The sequence below is a fragment of the Fringilla coelebs genome, assembly GCF_963513975.1.
Source record: "Fringilla coelebs genome assembly, chromosome: 1".
NCBI classification, from domain to species: domain Eukaryota; kingdom Metazoa; phylum Chordata; class Aves; order Passeriformes; family Fringillidae; genus Fringilla; species Fringilla coelebs.
The window spans coordinates 39,808,780-39,831,980 of record NC_140028.1 but is presented as its reverse complement, the minus strand read 5'-3'; the positions used below and the strand labels follow the sequence as shown (position 1 = coordinate 39,831,980).

At 39.0% G+C, this 23,201-nt stretch overlaps 1 protein-coding gene across 1 annotated transcript; it reads right to left on the bottom strand.

Annotated features, from left to right (window-relative positions):
• Positions 1–483: 483 nt before the first annotated feature.
• LOC311155205 (kinesin-like protein KIF20A) lies at positions 484–23,031 on the bottom strand (the record flags this gene model as incomplete). Its single annotated transcript, XM_084208165.1, has 18 exons — positions 22,686–23,031; positions 21,468–21,542; positions 18,336–18,455; positions 17,323–17,461; positions 17,049–17,233; positions 14,129–14,225; positions 13,440–13,637; positions 13,244–13,355; positions 11,760–11,831; positions 10,183–10,329; positions 9,422–9,587; positions 7,904–8,074; positions 7,102–7,241; positions 5,451–5,616; positions 3,754–3,871; positions 3,604–3,671; positions 1,921–2,040; positions 484–729 (listed from the first exon to the last, which is right to left on the bottom strand). The coding sequence occupies exons 1-18, from the start codon at positions 22,815–22,817 to the stop codon at positions 484–486; spliced, it is 2,472 nt and encodes an 823-aa protein (XP_084064291.1). The 5' UTR covers positions 22,818–23,031.
• Between the last annotated feature and the right edge of the window lie 170 nt (positions 23,032–23,201).

Genomic DNA, 23,201 nt, shown 5'->3' with positions numbered 1-23,201 from the left:
TCATTTGGTCCCAAGAAGGGAGTCTCAAGGTCAAAACCAGAATAATAACTGAAGAACCATGCTATTTTAACTACTTAGGATTAAGTTTACAAGCCATCTGATTTCTAGGAATCAACAATGATATAAAATAACTTAAAAACATAATGAACAGCAGATGAGGGACATCCCACTTTGCACAAACCACACATTTATCAGTACAGAAGACCATGATAGCAGTTACTCCAGAATTAAAATATATAGTTCTCAAATCACATCCCTATATCAACAGTAAAAGCACATGTCTAGACTCAAACTGTTATAGCTCTAAATTCAACCCTGATTCAAAGAGTTCTGTATTAAACATTTTTCTCTGTCAACATGACAGTGAAGTGGCATCTAAGAGTGAAAAAGAGCTACCAACAGTTTAAGACTAATAAAGAAGACAAATAATTGCACACTTTGATTTATCAAATATTATTCTTTTGCTTTATGAGGCAACATGACTTATTTTCTTGAATAGGGTAAAGCCTCTTCATACTTCCCCCAGCCTTTACCAAGAGGTGTACTAGCAGTGGATGCTACTGTGGATTTCAGGTTTGCCAGCAAGCCTCTCCTGGGTTTCTGCTGTTTTGACTCCTCGGCAAACAAATTCTTTTTCTGTTCTTCAAGCTCTTTTTGCAGGGAAGACACTGTTTCTTCAAGCTCAAGAACACGTTTAGCCCAGTTCTGAAGACTACTCATTTCTTGATCCTATGAGGATAAGGCTGTGTTAAGTATGTGAACACTCCATGGTCTCTCTCATGCAGTTAATTTTCTGGTTCACATTATTTTATTAAACCCATAAACACCCTCGTTATTACTATGTCATATGGCCATTCAGTACCCATTTCTTCAAATTACACCAAAGTAATTAAAAACCCAGCAAACTCCAGGGGCATACAATCTAGTTAGAGACCAGATCTAAGAGGCTGATGCTAAAATGCTTTGCTGCACTATGCAAAGAATTAATGCTGTTCTAGGGACCAGATAAAGGTGGCTTTCCTGCCTTGCAGTTTCTGAAAGCAAAACTGGACAAATCAAAAGTCTCATAGCATAAGTCAGCTAACCAGGACTGAGTAAATGCTTTGAGTGGGCAGAATACAGTGTTAAATACACTCTTTAATCTCTGTGGTTAACAAAATCGCCTTCCTATTAATAAGGGATAGGAAGATAACTTCCAATTAAAAAGTTCAAGTCAAATAATTTTCAGTCTAAGATTTAAACTAAAAAGTATGCAGAAAATAATGTTCGAAGAAAGACATCACTAAGCAGTTATCATTCCTGCAGATTACAAGTGAGGCATAGATTCAAAGTGCCAAGAGTGCAAAAGTTTCATTTTTTGTTTAGGAATCTAAAGGTTGATATCTGAGGTCAGATGCAGTAAACTTTAGGAAGTCCCTGCTTTTGAAGGAAAGATGTCTATTTCTGTATTAAACAGTTTATCAGCACATATCTCTCATCCAGTTTGGCCACTCCTGGCAGGACCATCAGTAGAGCTTTGAATCAATCCATAGATCCTTAGGCCTTGTTGCAGTAGCATTTGTGCACTGACACCTTGCTTGCCTCAGCAACATGCCTCATGGTGAGTTCTAAGTAGTGTTTTCTTTGCTTGACAAGAATTCATGACACCTTTAGATTAGCAGGCTTTGCCAGCAGAGTTACCCCATTGACAGAGTCTATCACATAAGTTGAAAAATGAGTTTTGTCTTACAAGATTCAGGGTCAAGCAGTGAAACACAAGGGCTCTGAGGTCATAATTCAGGAAGTTAGGCACAGAAAAAATGCTAGCATGAAAACAAATTGCTAATTTAACAGTGGTTTTACATGTAAAAATATGCAGAAGCAGCCAGTAGAACTATAGATACAAGCCATGTTAAAGTCAGTTTTAAATCACTGACTAACCTTGAGCATGATTGTGTGCTTCAGTTGACTATTTTCTTCTGCCACTTTTCTGTAGCCTTCATTAGCTTCTAGCAGGGATTCATTTAGTTTCTGTATTTTAAACTTCAGAGACTTTATAAGCTGAAAATAAAGCCCATACACATGGAAGTTCAGAACAGCATGTTTCACATTGATTTTGTTTATGACTAGAACAGCGCAAACCACAAGATCAAAACAAGAAAGTCTGCTTCTCTCAACCTCCTCTGTCCCAGCTCATCCTTTCAGGTGATAAAATGCACCTGGAGCATTCAAAGGCTGTTGTGTTGAAGCTGCTGTGATTTACAGACCTGCCAGTCAATGAACAGTAGCACAGACCAAGCTACATCTGGAACAGCCTCCTCCATTTCAGTAAGAGTGGTTAAAAGAACACTTTTGTCTCATTAATACTATTCACATTGGAACAGTTAGCACAGAAGGCCTCACCTTTCTGATGGGAAAATCAATGGATTAAGCCTAAGCCCCAAGAGGTAAAAATTCTGAAGCAGAAAAATAAATGTTACTGTTAATTTACCTCTACAGAGCTGCTAAAAAAACCCACACCCTTAGCCCATGTTTAATGGCTGGATGGGAAGAAAGAAGTGGTGAATTACAAATCACACATGCACTGATCTTTGAGGCACAGCAGCAGAAAGGCACTGATGGAATGAACTGGTTTAAACCATTCCCACTTCAGTTATCGCCAGGAATCAATCTCATCATTCCAAAACTTTCTAGCCACATAAAACAATCAATAATTGTATCCTCATAACAATCATAAAAGCCAAACTTCCACCAAAACTTGAAAGTGACATGGGAAAATGATGTAGAGCTCTCAAAAACAGTGGAAAACAAATCCTACAGCCATAGCATGAGACATTGAACTAGGTAAGGAAAAAGTTATTTTTGGAGTATTCTTTCTTAATAGAAAGGGATTTAAGTTCACTTTCCATTTACATGGCTTATTAGAACCAGCTGGAACTGTTTCTCCAATCCCTACTCATATTTGATATTAGAGAAAGAAGCAAGACTTGTGTCTTCCCTTCTCCCCACATCCTCTCTAAACATGGGAAATGAACCGTATCTTTACAAGAAGATGGCTCCAGGAATAAAATAAAAATGCAAACTTAAAAATTACTGTTTTCCATAATTCCCACCTCTATATGGTACTCAGAGCACAGAGATCTTGTTTGAAGAACAGAGATATTCACCTTTACTTAAGGTTAGGGTGATAGCGGAGTTGAGCACTTCCAGAAAGGACTGCTTTAAGGCACTGTTTTGATTTTAGATCTAAAATCTAAACTATTACCAGGTTCTGCAACTGTTCCCCAATGCAGAAGCAAGCAGCATTTCAGGAAGGAAGGCTCTGAGGTCATGGCAGCAATATTTACAATAAATTCCAGCACAAAGCTAAACATTCTTCCTTACTTCCAACTCAGACCACATTCACCATGACTTGTTACAGTAGCAAATGGTTTTACAGACCAGAATAAAACCAGAAGAGTCTCTGGCCAAAGTCATCCACAATTAAGCAAGGGCTTTTTTCAAATAAGCTCAATGCCCATTTGCAGAAATCTTCATGCTTTTGTCTATAATGCACATCTTTAAGCATTGAACCATGACAGAGTTTACAATCATTATCCCCAATAAACACTAAGCAGGAGCTACCTCTTCCTTCTCTTCACATTGTTTCTGCAGTCCTTCATTGGCTCTCTTCAATGTGCTGTCCATAAGATCTATAGGCAAAAGAAAAGTTTGTCTGTTTACACACATTACCAGGACTAAAGTGAGCTTTGAACACCCAGATTACGCTCCTACCTCGTTCCATGTTATTTTCAGAAGCTGGAATATCCGAGCTCAGACTTCCCAGAGCCAACAGCCTCCCTGACTGTTCATCAAGTTGTCTTTCCAATTGCAGTATTTTCCTCTCTCTATCCTGAAAAAAAATAAGGGCATATGGCAGAATTTGTCTGCATTTCTGCTTGATCTGATGCATTACTGCACATCCTTCAATTACACCACACACACATGTGTAATTTTAAATTATTTCACAGGTTATGGTTAGGAAATAAGGGATAACCCTCAGGTCACAAAAACCTCTAGGAGGAAGTTTCTTTATGAAGGAGTCAACTCTTCCAGTCTGAGGATTTCCAAACTGTGTTAAAAGTAACCATATGGCAGAAAGGAAACTTTAGCATGTCTGTGCTAAACATTGTTGCAAGTTAGTTTGCTAACTAAGGAAAAAAATACTTCCCAGAGCTACTTTTTAATCTCAAACTCTTTCCCAGCATCTGTCAGATTGCTGGTGTGGTATTCCAGAGTGAGAAATCAAACAAGTGGCATCATCAAGAAAAGTTATTAATCTAATTCTGGTTCTCTGAAGCTGCCCACTCAGATTCATGCTGTTTTCTCTTTTGTCAGCTAACCCTTCTACATCTCAGGGATTTCAGTAGTTTCTTATTTGGCTTGCTACCAAGAGCATCTTGCTCTTTGTACCTTCCTTTATGCAGCCTCTTGGCCAGTATAAGAGCACTATTAAAACTCTTTTTGTCCACTCTAACATAGTGTACAGCTAGGATTTAACTAAACATTGAAACAGAGTCTAAGAGGAAAAGAGACAAATTTGAAGGAGATGGAAAAACACAGGCCATTACATAATATGGTGTTGCTTGTCAGCACCTGAATGGAGAGCTGTAAAAGCAGAAGTATTTATATACCCCAATCTACAAGAGAAACCCACTTCTCATGTCTTGAAAGGAACCCATCTATCCTTAGAGTGTGATAGCTTATCAGTTTCAGAACAGGAGAGGGCAGTGAGAAAGCTCCTCTAGGGTAGACCACACAGCTGTTTTATTCTTCCACTAAAAACCTTCTGAAAACAAGACCCACAGGGCTGATCTGCTGCCTGGATGCACTTAACCATCCATGCAGAGGTTAGAAAACTGCATTGCTCACAGCTAACCTGGCTGCATTGCAAAAGGAGTAGCAACTTAGAATTGGTCAGAGTTGGCATTAGTACGTTTAAGTACATTCAGGAGATTCAGTTCTCTCCGGCATGAAGCTCGATTTTTCATGGGTTTCTTATCCCACAATCCTCCCACCACCACCAGACCAGTTATAATTAAAATAGCTATCCCCATCACCCCCATTCCCCATCACCCTTTCAGAGTAGCATTGTAATCTACATCCTATGGTACCCAAGATCTCTGGAAAGCCAGATTCCTGTATACATCATTCCCCTGGGTGTTCCAGTTATTGCACCACAAAGATAAAGATGACTTGGATTTAACTGAACTGTGCCCTCAAAAATCAAGAGGGTTAGGTGTGCACTACAGGTGGTGCCAGAGAAAAGACAGCTGTATGCTTTTGGTGAGCATTGAACACAGAACAGCAAGGCTGAACTGCTAGTTATTTTCCTTGTTTAGTGTTATATCCAGAATCCCAGAGTGATTCTGTTAAAAGCAAAATTTACAGTTAAGAAGCTAGAGCATACTTTAATGGCAGTCAAGTCATACCTCAACTTTCTCTTGTTCAGCTAGAAATTCCTCTATGGGAACATAATGCTCTTCAATTTGTTCCATTGCACACATATATGCATGTTTCTTAATGGCCTCTTTATACATTTCAAATTTGCTCTCGAGTTTTTCTTCATAGCTGTCTTTCATATCTTCCAAGCGGTTGCTGAAGAGAACAGGTTAGTTATGTATGAGAGTTTTGCATTCCAGCTAGTGCTTTTGACAATGTGTACTCAACTGAGAATATTCAGGTTATTTCTCTAATCAGAAATAGTGAAACAAAAAGACAAAAAAAGCACTTTTTTCCTTTTAATCTCAATGATCCTACAGACTTGCACCAAAGTGTAACTTCTACTTGGCATATACCAAAGAAATGCTATAGAAGAACACACACTGTCAGAAAAAAAATTATAGAAATTAAGAAAATCCACCAACATACAGCAACAGAAGTGACCACACCCATTTAGAGGTCATATTTGAAACATGCATCCTGGGGCCATCTTTCACTTTGGGTTTTGTTAGTTTTTCCTTTTTTTCCATTTAAGATAAATGCCAAATTCATTTTCATAGAATCATAAAATTGCCTGGGTCGGGAGGGACCTTAAAGATAATCTAATTCTCACTTCCCTACCATAGGGAGGGACACTTTTCACTGGATCTTTCCAACATGTCCTTCAAACACTTCCAGGAATGGGGCATCCACAACTTCTCTAGGCAACTTGTTCCAGTGCCTCATCACACTCACAGTAAAGAATTTTTTCATAACAACCAAGCTCAACCAACTCTCACAGTTTGAATCCACTCCCTTTTGTCCTGTCACTACATACTCTTGTGAGAAGTCCCTCCCTATCTATTATTTCAATACTTTCCACATTACTGTCAAAATTTAAAAATGTGCCCCATCAATGATGCAGAAAATCACCTCAGCAGAGAAAAAGCATCAATGCTAATTCATGTGTTTGGCCAAAGGCAACCAAACAATTTTAAAGCAAGTGCAGGGACTAAACCATAGTGTGCTCAGCTGGCAACTTGGTATTAATTTTTTAAACAACTAAAACAGCAGGAAACTGATTTAAAGAAGAGTTAAGAGGAAGAGAACTCAACTTGAGGAATCTGGACTTGAAAAAAAATTCCTAAATTAACATCAGTGCAGGGTTCATAATTCATAATTCATAATTCATAAAGGCACAGTAATTCATAAGATAGTAAATTAACAGTGGCTCCTAAGTCATGCAGAGGAGCTCAAAAGAGCCATGATTCAAACTACCTTAAGCACATGCATGCATATTAACATGACAGAGTGTATGTTTTGGAAAGATCACCTCAGTGGGGTACCTGTAGCAATCTTCCACCTCTGCTAAGTAGTAATAACAGGCCAGGACAAGCTCCAGTAATTACACATTCAGCAGAGGAAAGCTGAACAGAAAACAGCATTACTTTTTCACTGAAAATGGGAAGAGGCTGATCTGAACAAGTTTAATGTTCTTTCTTCCCTTCCCTTCGGAGGTTTCGAAATTGGCCAGCCCTGCCTTCTCCAAATAAAATGAGTAGCAATGTCCTGAACATACACCTGTATGTGCATAGATCCAGGTGTATGCATTTACACAGGTGGAACCCTTTCAGTCTCAAAGCAGGCTGCAATGGGACTTGCCTCCAGGCTTCCTCTGTTTCCAGCAGCTGTCGAAACATTGCTTCTGCCATCTCTTTCCGGATCTTCACCTCCAGAAGGAGCTTACTGCGCCTTTCTGCGGCTACCTTCTCCTTTAACTCCTCTGCAGCTTTCAAGAGATCCTAAATTTAAAATATTTCAGTTCAAAAACCGAGACTCAAACACATATTGACATGCATCTCAAACAAAATATTCATACAAGCAGACATCCACAGAGGGTACTTTTTACAAGCTTATGTTTTTTTGGAGGTCTGCATGAAAGTTTAAATATTTTCAAATATAAATTTCTCTGCAAATACATCTTGTGTCCATCTTGATGGTGTCCATTATCAAAAAGTTCACTTCTGTTCTGGCATTTAAATATTAGTTTGTACAGCATAACGACATAAAGCCTACTTGATTTTTACAGTTTATTGCTATTAGATTGTATATCTTTGTCTTTTAAATGCTACACCTTAACTTGTTACTGCTGTTTCCTAAAAAAAAAAAAAAGGGCACAAAAAACTAAATTATGTTATTTTAAGGATATGTACTGCTTTCTTAGTCTTCTTGTTGGGCAATCAGTTGAATTCCAAATTTAGCACTTGACCTAACTAGAAAGCCACAGGGCATCCTTCCACAGCTACACTGAACTAGGCCACTCTAAGTCTAGTCAGTCTGACACAGAACAGGAACTTAAACTTCCCATTTGATGCAGCTTTCAGCACATCTCTTATGCTAAAACCATATTAGAGCTAAGAGAATTGCTTTCTTGGGTGCAGTTCTTAAGCAGACATGTATTTACCTCATGACTCAGAATGGTGATGTCCACTTCCTCTTCTGCAGAGGTTTCAGTACTGTCAGCAAAGTCATCTACAGATGTGTTAGCATCAAAGTGCATCATAGGTTTGCCATCACCCCCAGCTAGCTTTGGTGGAAAATAACCAAAATTTTTGGGCAGGATTGTCTGGATTACCTGAAAAATCAAGAGATGATTTACCAATGCTGTCAACATTGTAGGTATCAGGATAGCAGGAAGAAGTGGCATGAATGCATTGTTGTATTTACACAATATTTAATGATTACATGAATGTCAACAAACACTTACATGCCTTTTAGCAGAAAAAAATAATCCATCAGTGTACTATAATTCTTACATGAACATAAGACTTAAGTACTCCAAAAAGAGTGAAAATGGAAATATCTGCTAGCAAACTTGGCATACTTGTCTAGACAGGTGGTTTCTCTTCCCCTAAAATATAAGGGTTTTGGTGTAGTTTCCTGCAAAGTTAATGAAAAGCAGAAAATCCCTGCAACATTTGCTCCTTCCTGAAACAACATGACCAGATTCAAAAATTCATGCTATTTACATAAAGATTTTAAGTAGCTACATCATAGGACAGCATATCAGAGAAGTTTGTCTCCACAGAACACACTTATAACAAAACTCACACCTGAAGAGAATTAGAAAAATCTTCCTCTCTGAGATCATATTAGACATGCTATTACAGATTTGTAACAACATGACAGAAATAATCTGTGGCTCCAGACTAAATAATTACTGTATTTCTGCCATGAAACACAGCATAGCCCACCATCCCACTCCCTGCAAGAAGCAGTTTCAGGGACTTGAGTGAGGTTAAGGACAAACATCAACCCCAAGTCCTGAATTTAGGGGGAGATTGAGGCAGGGAGCAGAATGAGGCCCCCATAATCCAGGAGGACATGGTCACTGACCTGCTACAGCATGTAGACACACACAGGTCTATGAGGCTGGGTGGGATCCACCCAAGGGTACTGAAGGAGATGGAGGAAAAGCTTGCCAAGACACTTCTTTATTATTAATTGGCATTAAGCCAAATAGGAGCAATGCAGTTGCAAAATATCTCATTTAGACTATAAAATAAGATGATGCTCTTTTTACCACCCTCAAGAAGTTGTGAACAACTCATCTTGTGCAACAGATGTTTAACTGCACCCACGTTGAGTAATTCATCAAAAGTTTGAATTGAAATCCTGCATTTGCTCAGCTGTATGGTATAAATCAGTCATATCTGAAAGTGCCCTGAGCTTTACACAGAACATCAGTGGTGTAGAACTGAAAAGGCAGACAGCTGCAGTTGTTTTAACTTCTTACCACAAGCAGGTTTGAAGATGGGAAAGACTACTAGAAGCTTTTTAGAGAGAGGCCATATGGAGAAGTATTAAAATGATGAATCAAGAATCCAAATCACACTAAAATCCACACAATCTGATAATTTCACAAATCACTACTAACAAAAAAAAAAAGGCAGAATAGCAGAGAAAGTAGATATACTCTTACCTGTCTGGCTAGAGCTGAAAATTTCATTACATGCAGTGTTTCATCATACGTGGAAGTGTGCTGATTGATGTTTACAATCATACAAGCTTTGCCTTTCCCACAAAAAAATGGCTGAAACAGACGAGTCAGCTTACTCTCTCTGAATGGAATATAGCTTGGCTTCATCCTCAGGGAGGGAAAAAAATAAATTGTGAAAAAAAAATTGTAAAATTGTGGGCTATTGTAGCTCACCTCAGTTCTTTTTCTCTCTCGCAGGAAAGACAGCCAGTAGGATGCTCATATTTAAGCCTAAGTTATTTTACATCAAAGAGCAAGGTCTTTCCTGGATTTCATAGGCTCTCTAACAAACTGAACTATTTAAAAGTAAAAATGGCATGGTGTCTGCATCACAGTTCCCTAGTGTTCCAAAGCAGATGGTGGAACAAGCCAAAAGCTAAGTACAGATCATCTATCAGCTGCCTGATTAATATACCTGTATAATTGGCAGGTGGAAGTGAAGAAGACAAAACTGAAGCTTTGTACACAAAGTGTACTGTTCATATATACACTAAAAAAATGTTAGCAGTTTACTGCAAATTACTTTTTGCTCTCCACAAACACCAGTTATGGAGAACTCTGCAGGTATTACAATGATACCTATAATAAAGAAGACTTAGATTGTGTAGATTTGTGATTTTCTCTGTGCAAACTGCTTGCAGAAATATAAAGGGATACTTAGTGTTTCCTCCTAAAACTTGGCTTGTAAATAACTTGTCACTTACTTTGAGTTTTGATTTTGCTTCAGTGCTGCAATGCACTTTCCAAGGATGTGAAGAGAATTATTAATATTTCCTGCTTCTTTTAGTCTGTCTCCAAAGACATGTGTTTTATTACATCTCTCTGAACCAGCCAAGTCACAGAAGGACAACCTGCATGAAAGAGTTACCCAGAACACACACATGAAGTCCTTTCCAGCTCACCTTAGAGCTCTTTGTTTGGCTATAGAATTATTTGCTGCTAAGCTCAGGCCACAATAGGGTACAATCAGAAAACAATCCTGGATAAACAAGGAATTCAATAAGTTTTACATTATTTTAGGAAAGCTGTTGAAATACAGGAAGTTCTGGAAGTTGTATAATTTATGTGACCATACCACTACTCACTTATACATAAATTTATTAAAATAAAATAATTTGCAAGACCTTAAACTTTCATACAGCTAAAGTAAGTCCTATACAAATTATTAAGGCACATATTTCAAATGTATGAAAGCCTTATGTTCTCTATCCTTTCCAGCACTAGATGAAAAGCTTTTTCCTTCCTTAAGCAACATACAAACTCTGTCATTCACCTAACAGCTGCTGCAAGTTTTGCCAGGGGGATACACCGTGATAGAGAACAGCAAAAAAAAATACAGATGAAGTCATTTTCTCAAGTTATCTTTCCTTAAGAGTATTAATCACTGTAACATCTGACATTTAAAGGTGTTATCTCACAGTGAGGTATATTTATTACCATCCCTGCTCAGCACAGACAAGAGAGGAAGCAGGATTGAACTAAAGCATTCTGTTACAGGCTGTCTTCATTTTTCTGTATCAAGCTAAATACTTCAGAAGAAAAAAAGACACATCCATCCCAAAGAAAAGCTGTCTAAATGCCTTCAAGCCAGAAAATAAGGCTGCTTCCTCTAAACCAGAAAAGAACAGGGACTTAAGCATAAGGACTTGACACTGCTCTCACAGGGTGCACTGCAATTAGCATCTCACATTGATGGAGAACAGTCTTGAAGAAAATAATTTGGTGGTCCCTTCTTACTGTACATTGGACCATGGAACAGTCTGAGAGCATGTCACCAGAATTCTTTTGGGATGGTAGATTTTATTTACATTCTAGGAGCACACCAAATGTGTTGTCACAAGCATTTGACCCATGTGGTCTGGTTCCAGAGCAGAAAGGCAGATTGGCACAGCTTGTGCCTTGGGCCTTCAGCCCCAACTGCTGCCCTCCAGCTGCAGAGATCACCCTCTACCAGCCAGACACTGCAATTCTGCTCACCAGGACACAATCTGGTGCTGCATAGTCTTACTCTGCCACCACCTCCCCATCATGTGAGACACAACACATTTTCCTCAATTTACACACTACTGACAGAGCTGCTCCAGAGTAAGAAACAGGAAAACATTTCTGTGCTTGTCCCTGTTGAGCTTCCAGTCAGTTTATGTGCTCAGTGGAGTTCTGATTTCCTTCAACTCTGAGAATTTGTTTATTATTAGAAAGTTCAGCAGTTTGGCATGCTTACACCTTAATAATTTTTCCAAAATATTTACATTTCTGGTAATCACATGAAGCATTCACTTACTCTGATACTCCAAGAACACGTGGCTGATGCTCATCAGTTAGCTTGAGTAGCCTGATGGAAAATATACTGTGACTGGAATGGAAAGAAGCTCTTTTTAATAGTCAGTTATGAAAATTAAGCAGTCACTGAAGCAAAGTAAAATTTATATGCTACAGAAAGCTCAGTGGTGAAGAGAGGACAAGAATTAATTCACTAGTTATCTTGGTATATTAGTTACTTTTGCAATGCGTTCATTCAGCAGCAAAAAAAAAAAAAGCTGTATTTTATGATTTTCTATTTCTTTTCACACAGAAAAGGAAAAATACCCCATGAAGGATACAAACTGTCTTGGAGAAAAACACCAAGCCAGTTCACTAAAGCCTATTGGTCAAAAGAAGAGTAGTCATGTAACCACTTCATATAGAAGTGGCAGTATCTGAACTCAGCAAATCTGAAGGATTAACTTAGAAACAAATGGTTGGGAAAAGGGAATAAGTTCAAGTTTTAGAGTCCTGTAATTTTGCCTACTTCATTATGCACAGTTACTTGTTTAGTTTTAAAACAATTCTGTTTTCCAGAAAGGTTGAGTTTGTAACACTTGAAGATCCAGTAACTCTGGTTTGGACAGCAATCTACACAGGCAGCAGGCATGCTGTCTGAAACCAAAGAGAAAAGTCACAAAACCAAAAGTGCCCAGTTTCTATGATTCATCAGGAAGCACAGCACACAAATGTCTTTATTATATTCCTTAAGCAGAGGGCATTCCGTAAAACTCTAAGAAGAGCATGAAATTTAACAGCAGCTGTCTTTAGCTAATACAGAACAAAATAACTCTTGCTTTTTACAGAAAAAAAAGCAGGATTAGTAACATTATGATGGTATTAACTAAAAATAAAACATGGCCCTTCTGCCCTTAAGAGGTCATTAAAATCAAGAAAGGAGGCACTTTCAATAGAAATGATACAACCTTCTCTATTTCCTCTCACTCCATCAAAAGCCAGATTCTCCCTGATCTCTGTCCAGAGCTGGATAAAAAGTAGGGGTTTAATTCTTAAGATACCAAGTAAGCTCAGCTTGAACACAGCAATCTAAAAGCATCTGGAAAATTTAGCAGCGCTGCAAGATACAACATGACCTGATCTTTCCTATATCCCCCAGTGACAGGCTCTAGGTTTCCAAGAACTATACTGCCAGTTTTGACAAATTAACCAGCTTTTCCTGCAACATCCTCACACTGCCAAGATGCATGGCCCTGTTGGCACTCAAAAATGAACATGATTTGATCTTTTTGGTTGTCCAAAGACATGAATAGCAACCCAAGTGCAGCTACTACTAGGCACAGGGTCCCTCCTGGTTTTCTTTCAGAGAGAATTTCATAACAAAAGCAGAATAACCAAGTGATGTATTAAACTATTATTGAAAAGTGGTTTATTCCACACACATTCTCAAGTGCCCTCCCATCCCCTCAAAAGGGACAGAGTATGCTTATAATTAGAGGAACAAACCTTCTACTTGATTGCTCATTCATTCTAGTACAGGCAAAGCTTCGGTTCTTGTTTCCTATTTTTAGTAGTCTGCAGCCTTCTTCAGTGCTCTGAACATTAATCCACTTCAAGTCTGCAAAAAGAGATCTTTTACATCCATTTCTGATCACCAGAGAAATTCTGTGCAACTGCCCAGGTCATAAAACAGTATTATTACCTTTAATGTAACAATTTCCTCCTTGATCCTCACAAATTCTTAATACTCTGCGCCTTTGAGGTTTTGATGTAGATAAAATACTTAATAGGTCGTACACATATTCATTATAAATTTCACAAAAGGAAATCCACACAGATGCTTGTGTTCCTTGCTGCACATTAGTCATATGAATGTCAAGTGGTACAAAGTTCTTCTCTGCTAACCCAAAACAGAGGAAGAGTTCAAAGATCAACTCATAGAGAGATTTTAAATCAGTATATAGAATCTTCTAAAAGGACCTATAGAACCTGCTAAAGGAGAAGGCTTAGATACATGTGTGTTGTACAATTAGATATACATGGATAACTTCAGTTTTATCCAAAAATGCTTGAATTTCTCAGCAGTCATCTGTTACAAGAATATGCCCAAGTTCTAAGATGATGGCCTCATTTTATCACAGACTTCCAGCAGTTTATGCATTATATTTGCAAAACTAAGTCTCCCTCTTCCCCACAAAAGGAGTATCAAAATACTTTTATATAGTTGCCCTTTCTCCAGAGGAAGACAAAAGTTTGGTAAAAACCTATATATATATATATATTTACTTTGCAGTACACTATGGGGACTTTTTTTATCCATTGGTAGTAACCCAGTAAAATTTCTTAATTTATATTATGCTTTTCCCCACACATGACAATTTTCCACTTTACCTAGGGAGTTAGAAGGGTGATTGTCTGAAGTACAGTTAGAAGAATCCAACTTCACATCACAGAAATTTGTTATAGTATTTGAGATGCTCTCTGTCTCCTTGAGAAAATAAGAGACTATTAAATCCACATAAACAGGTGATGAGGAAAGCAGAAGTTAAAAATGACAGCAATTCCAGTACTTAAGATTTAAATATTGAAGTAGTATTAAGCGTTAGGCCACCCTTACTCTGGCTGAAAATGAAATGTATTTAATAACACTGAACTATAATCAATAAATGCTCTTTCCATCACGTGAATTACTGCTTGCTGCTACTCCCAGCAACCAGCCTTGGTGGCCAGTTGCTGCTAACATTGGAGACTTAACTTCAGACTCCTAGGAGAAAAAGGATTCTGTCAGACTGCAACAGCTCAGAGTGCCTTTATGAGCTCTTGACCAAATCTGAACAGTCCTTCAGTCAACCCAAAACAACTGGAGAAGTTTCCTCCAGGAGGAACTGCAAAGGTGGTAGAACTTAATTTATGACAAACCAACACTCTGTGTTGCTTTAATTCAGACTGAACTAAAAGGCCAAGAAAGACAGACAACAGCAGTTTCTTCTTTTAAAGATAAATACCATAGAATAGAATTACAACAAAATCATACAAGTGACCATTTTGCAGAAACTGAGCATCTGTGTGATTGGTTCCTGAGTATTAGACACCTAACCACAGCAAAGGTCCTCTTCATTGTTTGTGAAGTGCCAAGCAGGATATGGGACTGACACACATGGCATTTCATCTATGCATGTCAAAGATGCAGTGGGATTTAGAAAACCCAGTGGCACATTGCTTGTGCACATGATAAGTTTTTTAAAGGTGCTGTGAGAAAACTTAGTGAATTAACTGTTGCTCCACTGCTTTTCAAGTGAAATACAGAAAACAAGTGGGAACAGGAACTGGCATTGTTTGCCAACAACAAGCTGACATTTAATAGAAAATACAAAAACAGGTGGAAATAGGAATACACGCAAAGCATCTTTTAGTCCAGTAAAAAACAGTATTTAACCCTATGAAAAGAACCAGGAAAAGGAAGGAAGGGAGGGTATGAACCATGCTAAGCAAGAGTTGTTGCAGCAGTACTGCATACAGAACATAAACAGAGGGACATTAAGTGCTGCAGTAACTCAGAGCAGTTAAAACTGGGAGAATGAAAGGAACAGCAAGCTCTTTCTGTGAGATATGTAAACTGAGCCTGGGAAGTGAGCCTACAGAAATCCATGTCAACCAAAGCCAAGCCCACCAAATCGTATCTGCTCTCAGATTACAGCTGAGGGAGCATCCAAACAGTGATGCTATTCATTCACAAGCTATCAAGAAGCACAGCTTCAGAACTGGGGATCATTGAGCTAACTCTATGGAAGCATTGTAACACACAAACAAGGTTCTGTCATGTAATAGTTTCCTGATTCATCTTTATCTGTCCTTCCTGATGGTGGAGTGTTGCTCTCTTTGCACTGCAGTGCATCAGCATCTAGATCACCTACTGCAACATTCAGTTACTAAGCTACAAGTAAGTCAGACTGTGATTTGACAGAAGGAAATGTTTTTAAAGAGTTATCTTCATCTTCAAAATAAGATATTGACCTTTTGTTCCAGACCCTGGGTTCCTGCTTGTTCCTCTTTCCAAGGCTGTAGCTTCCATAAAATTTTTAAAGGTGTTTACTTACTATCCTCCCAACCATCTCAACTTTTCTTTAAGATGCCCTCCTCCTCTAATGTGCATACACATACTCAGAGACATTTTCAGAATAAATATGAAATCTTTCAAATCTCAGATTTTTCATCTGAGATGTTTCCTCCAGAGTTAACCAGACTCAGACTAAACAAAGTTTTGGGTTGAAGGATTTAAATTAAGCAACAAAATTTAGTGTAGAACTTAACATATGAATTTGAATGACAGAAGGATATTTTTTCAGGGTTAACTGGAGCAATTAACAAGGTTAGCGTTAAAGGCTGCAGAAAAAAGAAAACCCAATCATTATTTCTGTACATCCCAGAATTAATTTAGAGTTGCTTTGAATGATAACCAGCTGAGCCTACTGCCTTCTGGGATTAGATGCACAGAATCACAGTTCAGGGGAAAACATTCTGAGCAAAAGGAATCTGACAGCAAACTGCAACTGGACTTAGAAGTATAAAATAGTCCCAAGTACATGGATGCCCATTTTCTGGTGAGACAGTTTCTCACCATAGAAACAGAAATTACTGGATAATAAGAACAGGAGGCTTGCCACAGTAAAGATTTCTCTATTTTACCTATAGTCTTCAGAGACTAGCCTTAGTCACATACTATCCCCTAAGGCAGACAGGAATCCTTGTAGGACATTCATTTTGTGCCATCTCCCTTCACTTCCTGAGTCAGAAAGCTTCTTTATGAAGTTACATAAATCACAGGTTCATAAACTTTTTGATCTGCCTTGAGACTGTCTTCCACCAAATGGGACTGTTCCTGCCTTCTTCACTGCCTGTGCTAGGACAGTGCCATCATCTCTCCTGAGCTAGTACCAGCATTTGAATGACTGCACCAAGATCCAGCCTGAGAACCTGACCTGCAAGAAGAGCCACTTAACAAGAACCAGGTTTTAGCCATGTGGCTCTCAGACTTTTCAAAGGCTACTGTCACCAGTGTCAGAACTGCTCCTCTCTAAAGAGGAAACTTCTCACTAGAAATTGAGATTTGGCTTTGGGATGGCTTTTGAACTGGGTGCTGCAGAAAGTTCTTCCAGTTTACCCTGAGCTCCAAAAACAGCCAATTGTCTTATTATTCCAAAATTCACCAAGTATGCATACTGTAGATTTTTATAAAGAATCAGTAGTGGAATAAAGACTTTTAAAACTTCCTGTCTTACAGAACAGCTTTAAGAAGCATTTGGTCACTGACCTCTTTCAGTGATGCAAGAATAGCGGTTTTTAAGGCTTCTTCTTGCTTAACCTGTTCATCTTCTAGTTTCTTAACATCATTGCTCAAATATGGCTTGAAGTTCATCTTCAGGTAATGTCTTCCTCTTATGTGGTTAAAAATCACATCAAGTGAGCGAGGTAAAATACCAAGATTTTTTGAAGTCCCTTAAAAATATTAAAAAATTAAGTGCAAACATCCATGTAAGCTTGCCATTGGATTTGACTCTGGTTTTATGCATGCAAATATTTTATACCTTGGATAGTGAATGTCTTGCCTGCATTTGTAACTCCGTAAGTAAATACCAGTCCATTCACTCCATTAATATATGCTCTTATGATATCTTTCATTGAGCCTTCAAAAAATTCCCTTTGAGTAGTTTCTGGTCCAAAGACCTAGGATAAGGGGAAAAAAGGAGTGACAAATGGCACAAAGAAGTTTAATAAACCAAAATATTAAGTACTGATTAGGCATGACTGATTTTTCAGAACAAGCTGGGAAGGAGATATCAGCTTAATTTCCTGTCTTTGCTGAACCCTTCTGAGTCAATGTCTTCTGTTGGGTTCTCACAGGATCCCTGCTTAATTCTGAGAAGCACTCAGGCTTGCACTCATTTTTGAATATTTTCCTACTCCTAAAATAAACTGCTCAGAATTCTGTTGAGCACATGCTGTTTGGTGGACACTTTTAAGAGCTCTGCCAGTGATGTAAAACTCCCTCCTCTTCGCCAGCTACTCACAATTGATGAGAAAATCAGCATTACAATGGTCTAAATAACTCAATCTCTGGAACTGTTCATCTTTTGGTACTGTAAGAACAGAACTTCTTGCAGTAGGCAAATCTAAGAAATTTGCTTTCAAGTATAGAAGGCTTAAGCAGTTAAGCTGCTATTCTTTCAAAAGGAAGTTACTAAATATGTGCTTACAAAAATTCCTACAAACATAAGGTTTCTGAGATAAAAACATCTGCAGGAACAGCAGAACCACAGTAAGTTTGTGCCTACAACATGTTTCTGTAGCATCTAATCAAAGAAAACCACAGACCTGCCAAAGAAGCTTCCTTGTCTCATCTAATAGGCACCTCCATTGTAATACAGCTTTCCTGACAGCTTATCAGTAATTAATAAGCAGGGTTTTTTTTTAAAAAAAGGTAAGTACCACATGTAATTAAAAGAAGAAAAAAATATGTTGCCTGACATAATACAAAATTCAGCTTTCATTATAGTGGAAAAAAAAAGCAAAACCAAAAAATTGAAAGAATTTGGCCTACCTGAGAAAAGGTGAAGCTGTGCACAGCATGACCAATCCCTCTTTCACTGTTTTTCATTGCAGAAGACTCTTTGGGTGCGTTAAGAATCACTGTCTGCGCATCTTCAATAGTTACACAACTCTTAAAAACACAAGACAAGGTAAACTAAAACACAACACAAAGCTATTCAGGAAGAAAGCTAATTGAACAAAACAAAAAATGAACGCCCTCTCCAACAACTCCCCAAAAGCCAAGTGTCTTCACCCATTTAGCAGAGCCACAAGAAGTCCCACAATTTACCCATATCATCTCAAGGCATGTGACTACATGAAAGCCAGAGTATAGGCAAAGTCAAGGCAATCCTTTGGGGTTTTCTAAGGGGTAAAAACTTCTACTAGCAATCTTTCCAGCAACTTTTCCTTGTGAACTTCCTAAACTCTCATATTTTGTGATTGTGACTTGCACAATCACTACAAAAATAAAATTACATAGAAATCTACTGGTTTTCCACATCAGTTATTTTCAGTGTGAAACAGACTAGGAGCAGAATTAACGAAGTAAATTAAATCTGAAGCGTAATCCTTTGATTGATAAATAGTGTTACCAGTAATGAAGGAAACTAAATTAGCTCCAAGTAATTTGATTGCTAATCTCTATTAAGTAAAGGTGAAATACAACTACCAAACACCTACTAGCTAGATAAATGTAGGATGCAGTGTTAAAGAAAAATGTGTTTTATATCAGATAGGCTACCAAAGATGCAAAGTGAGCTCCCAGTATAGCTTAACAATGTCTTGATGAATCATCTGACAGGATTGATTGTACCTTAATCTGACATTTATGTTCAGAGACTGGCCAGAACTTCTAAGATCAATAATCCATGTGTGGTATGCACATAGGAAGTACTGCTCAATTAATAAGTCTGATTATTAACTGATATATGCCAGTAATTAACTGGTACAGACCTCATAGCAGCCTACAACTTGCTCACAGGGAAACAAAAATGGCAAAAGTGGGCAGGCACTGATCTCTTCTCTCTGGTGAGCAGTGAGAAGACATGAAGGAATGGCCTGAAGTTGTATCAGGGGAGGCTTAGGCTGGAAATCAGGAAAAGGTTCTTCACCCAGAGATGGCTCCACACTGAACAGGCTCCCAGGGAAGAGGTCACAGCCCCAAGCCTGACAGAGTTCAAGAAGCATTTTGACAACTCTCAGGCACATGGTGCAACTCCTGGGGCTGTCTTGTGCCAGAAGGGCAAGGAGCTGGACTTTGATGATCCCTGCAGGTCTCCTCAAACTCAGCTTATTCTGTGGTTCTGAGAAGCTCAGCTCTAAGAAACTGCTTTCTGAATTCAGACCAATCGCCTGCTCACTGTGCCAGGCCCTGAACCCACATAGTCTTTAACATTTCTCCCACATCAGCAGGGACAGGAGTGCTGGTCAGATGTATTAAACCCTAGAGAGCTACAGAATAATCCAGGATCTGCAGCATGTGCCATCAGCTGCCACCAACCTCACAGAAGCCTGTGAGTAGAGGTCCAAAGCAGTCAGATCTGCAGAGATGGAAACCAGCTGGTAACAATTCACTCCACTTGTCTCCCCCTGCTAACCCTGCAGGCAAGTTGGCAGGGGTTGCACCATTTCTGGCACTGATCACATCATTTATATCCAAAACCCACAACTTCCTACCTTCCCACAGGTGACTCTGGAGAAATGCTGACAGGAGTACAGAATTTCCCCCAGAGCTCTTAAGCTTTACTTCCATAAATCACATAAATCATTATCTCTTTAAGCATCAACTGATCAGTGAATCTGTTGATTATCTTTGTTTAAAGCATCAGCCTGTAACTATAAGAAATAGGTCTTGGGTTCTACTTTTTCTTTTTTTTTTTTGTTTTTGTGTCACATATTTGGAACAAAGGTGCTTTCCTGAAAATTATGCATGGCAAGGAGGAATAAAAGACCTAAAAATTAAATTGATCTGTTTTGTGTGGGTTTCTTCCATTTGTTACCAAACCTTTTTTTCTTGGATTCAGGTGGTAGTAAAGAAAGTAGAAAACACTAAAAATGTTGAAGATCTTTCAATCATTCTGTTTTTGGAGGCTGAGAAAAAAGCCTTAATCCCATGCAAAACAGATTATACAGCTAATGGGTTGGAAGTTCAACTATTTCAGCCTGAGCTACATGAAAACAAAAAAATTTGGACAAATTTCAATGTTCATTTTTTTCCTCCCTGCTTTTAAGAAATGTCTCATTCCAAAGAGGAATGTACTAAACAACTCCAGTAACAATTTGATTTTGCCAATCAATTTACGCTTGGAGCTAGCTTGGACTGTGGAATTTACCAAACTGGAAGCACTGTGGAAGTACACACTATTCAAGGAGAGCTAAGAAAAGGCAAAGGGAAGTTTGGGGCAAGCAGGGGGAAAAATTTGCCAAGTCAAAACAATACAAAGGTTCCAGCTCTGGTAGATGTAAAGCAATAATGCATTTTTAAAAAACAATTTACAAGAAGCAAATAAGAACTAACATTAAATCCTTCTTAGAGCTCATCAAACTGACCTCTCCTCAATCAGACAGCCTGCAAAGAGAAGGGCTAAGAGATATGATATAGAAACCTTGTCCTCCAAAGACAGCTAAAGGAATTCTTTGCATCAGTGATCACAATGTGGGGAAGGGGAGCACTTCTAAGTGTTTGCACATGTGTGTGTATAAAACACCAAAGCATCTGAACCTGACAGAGTAGAGATTACAGAAGATTTTTCACAGGCTGAACAAGAAGTCACCAGGATGAGGTAGGAGATTATTCAAGCATTTCAAAGAAGCCTAAGGGTCAGATACTCAAATTATGCCTAGAATTGCATCATCTCTTTTATGGAACTCCTTGGTATCTTGAGCACTACAGAGAGTTGACACCAATTTTTAAATAATGTACCCAGTGAAACTTTGAAGAGCTACAGGTGTGCATGTCTATACCATACAAATTATTAAAAGTCAAGGGGGTGGGGAAAAAAAAATCTTGCATGTACCCAGATGCCAAATAATTCCACATAAGGGCAGTAGATGGCTTATGCAAAAGACAATTCTGCCTTACAACACTATGTGCTGTTCAGGGGAGAAAAAAACCACATTATTTCTTAGTTCTACAACAAACCTGGGATTCATGGCTTTCAAGCTCTGCTATAGAAAAGGGCCTCACTCTCAAGAAGACTTTCAAAGGCTCATACACCTATTCATTAAAAAGAAGACACAAAACACAGTTATAATTGCCACTTTTCAAACAGAACAGCCCCAGATCATATCAGCATGCCATCTGATACAGTGTTTCCTATTTTATATTAATACCTAACGTTTTCCTTTCATGTCAAGTTCAGACTCTAAGCTTTTATTTTGCCTCATTCCCTTCTACTGTCCTCAAGTCACCCTTTTTTTTTTGTACCCCCCTCCCCTCCCTTTAGCCTTCTTTCACGACAAAAGCAGCGCTTTGATTTTGAAAGAGCACACTGTCAGAGGCACGCACCGCAGTGCTTCCACCTTCTGGTGTCCCGCTGTACTGAACTCAAGCTGCGCTATTCCAACAGCTGCTACCGAGCACTTTCATTTCGTATGCAGCATTAGCACTGACTCATTCCCAGCCTCAAGAGACCGCTTCCTTACCACCATGCAGGCACCAGACCCTCATCTTCCTCACAGTCACAAGCAGGCAACCGCTCTCAGTTGCCCAGGTGGCCTTTTGCATTCTCCAGCAGTCTCCCACCCGGGTAAAGCAATAGTAGCTGGGAGCATTTTAGAGGGATCCCAGCACTCCTTCCTTTCTCAAGGAGTTTCGGTCTCCACTTCAGCAACATTTCATTCAGCAGATGGATTTATTGGAGTTCTCCACAGCCCAGTCATGACCAGCACTAATCAGACAGTGAAGTCAGCTGAGAAAAAGCCACCCAGGAAATGGATCCCTCTAAAAAGGCAGAGCTGGGTGTATTATCTTCTGCTCGAGCACAGCAGAGTATTATAGATTTTTATTTCCAGGCACCTAATGAGCTTTCACATCAAGGACCCATGTATCTTTTAAAGCTTATTAAAAAGAACACTACAGTCTCATTACATTTAAATTGCAATTACTGAAGCCCTTTACTTTTTTTCTCAAAGTTTAGCACATCAGATTGCATAGCATTGACCACGTATCTGCATTTGGTGCAGGCTATGACCCGTGTGTAAGCAACGAGAAATAAACAGAAGAATCAAACACATCTCAGGGTAAGAGGAGTACAGCAGTTCTTACCAAAGAAACATTTATTAAAGCTTAAAAAAAAAAAAAATCCACCAAAAAACAACCCAGCATCACCAGAATACACCTTGTAAAACCAATGCACACCTGCTGTTCCTCTGTATTAGGCAATACTGTTGACTCCAAGGGTGAAGGTTTACCCTCTACACTCAGAAAAGAAACCGATTCCAACACATCACACGCTTCCGTGGGAACATAGCTCTTCCCCTCATCAGCCATAGTTCTCTGCAAAGGAACTTAAAAGAGGAAAGAAAAAAAAATAATAAAAAAAGCCCATCATTTTCTGAGAGAACGGATAAAAATACATACGGGGCTTAACAAAGATTGGGCCAGCTCGTATGTAAACGAGCGCTTCCGAAGAAAACAGGGCAACCTAGAGAAGTTTGACGAGTATGACCCTTAAAAAAAAAAATAACACCTGGCAGGTTATAGTGGGAAACAAACAGGGAAAAGCGCGCTAACAGCCTCAGCTGGGCACTGCTCTGATCCACCTGCAGCCCCCTGCCCGGCAGGAGCAACACCCGCGGGCACCGGGGCTAAGGGCCACCCCCGCTCCCGAGCCCCGTTCCCGTTCCCCTTCCCGGGAGCGCCGCTACCTTGGCG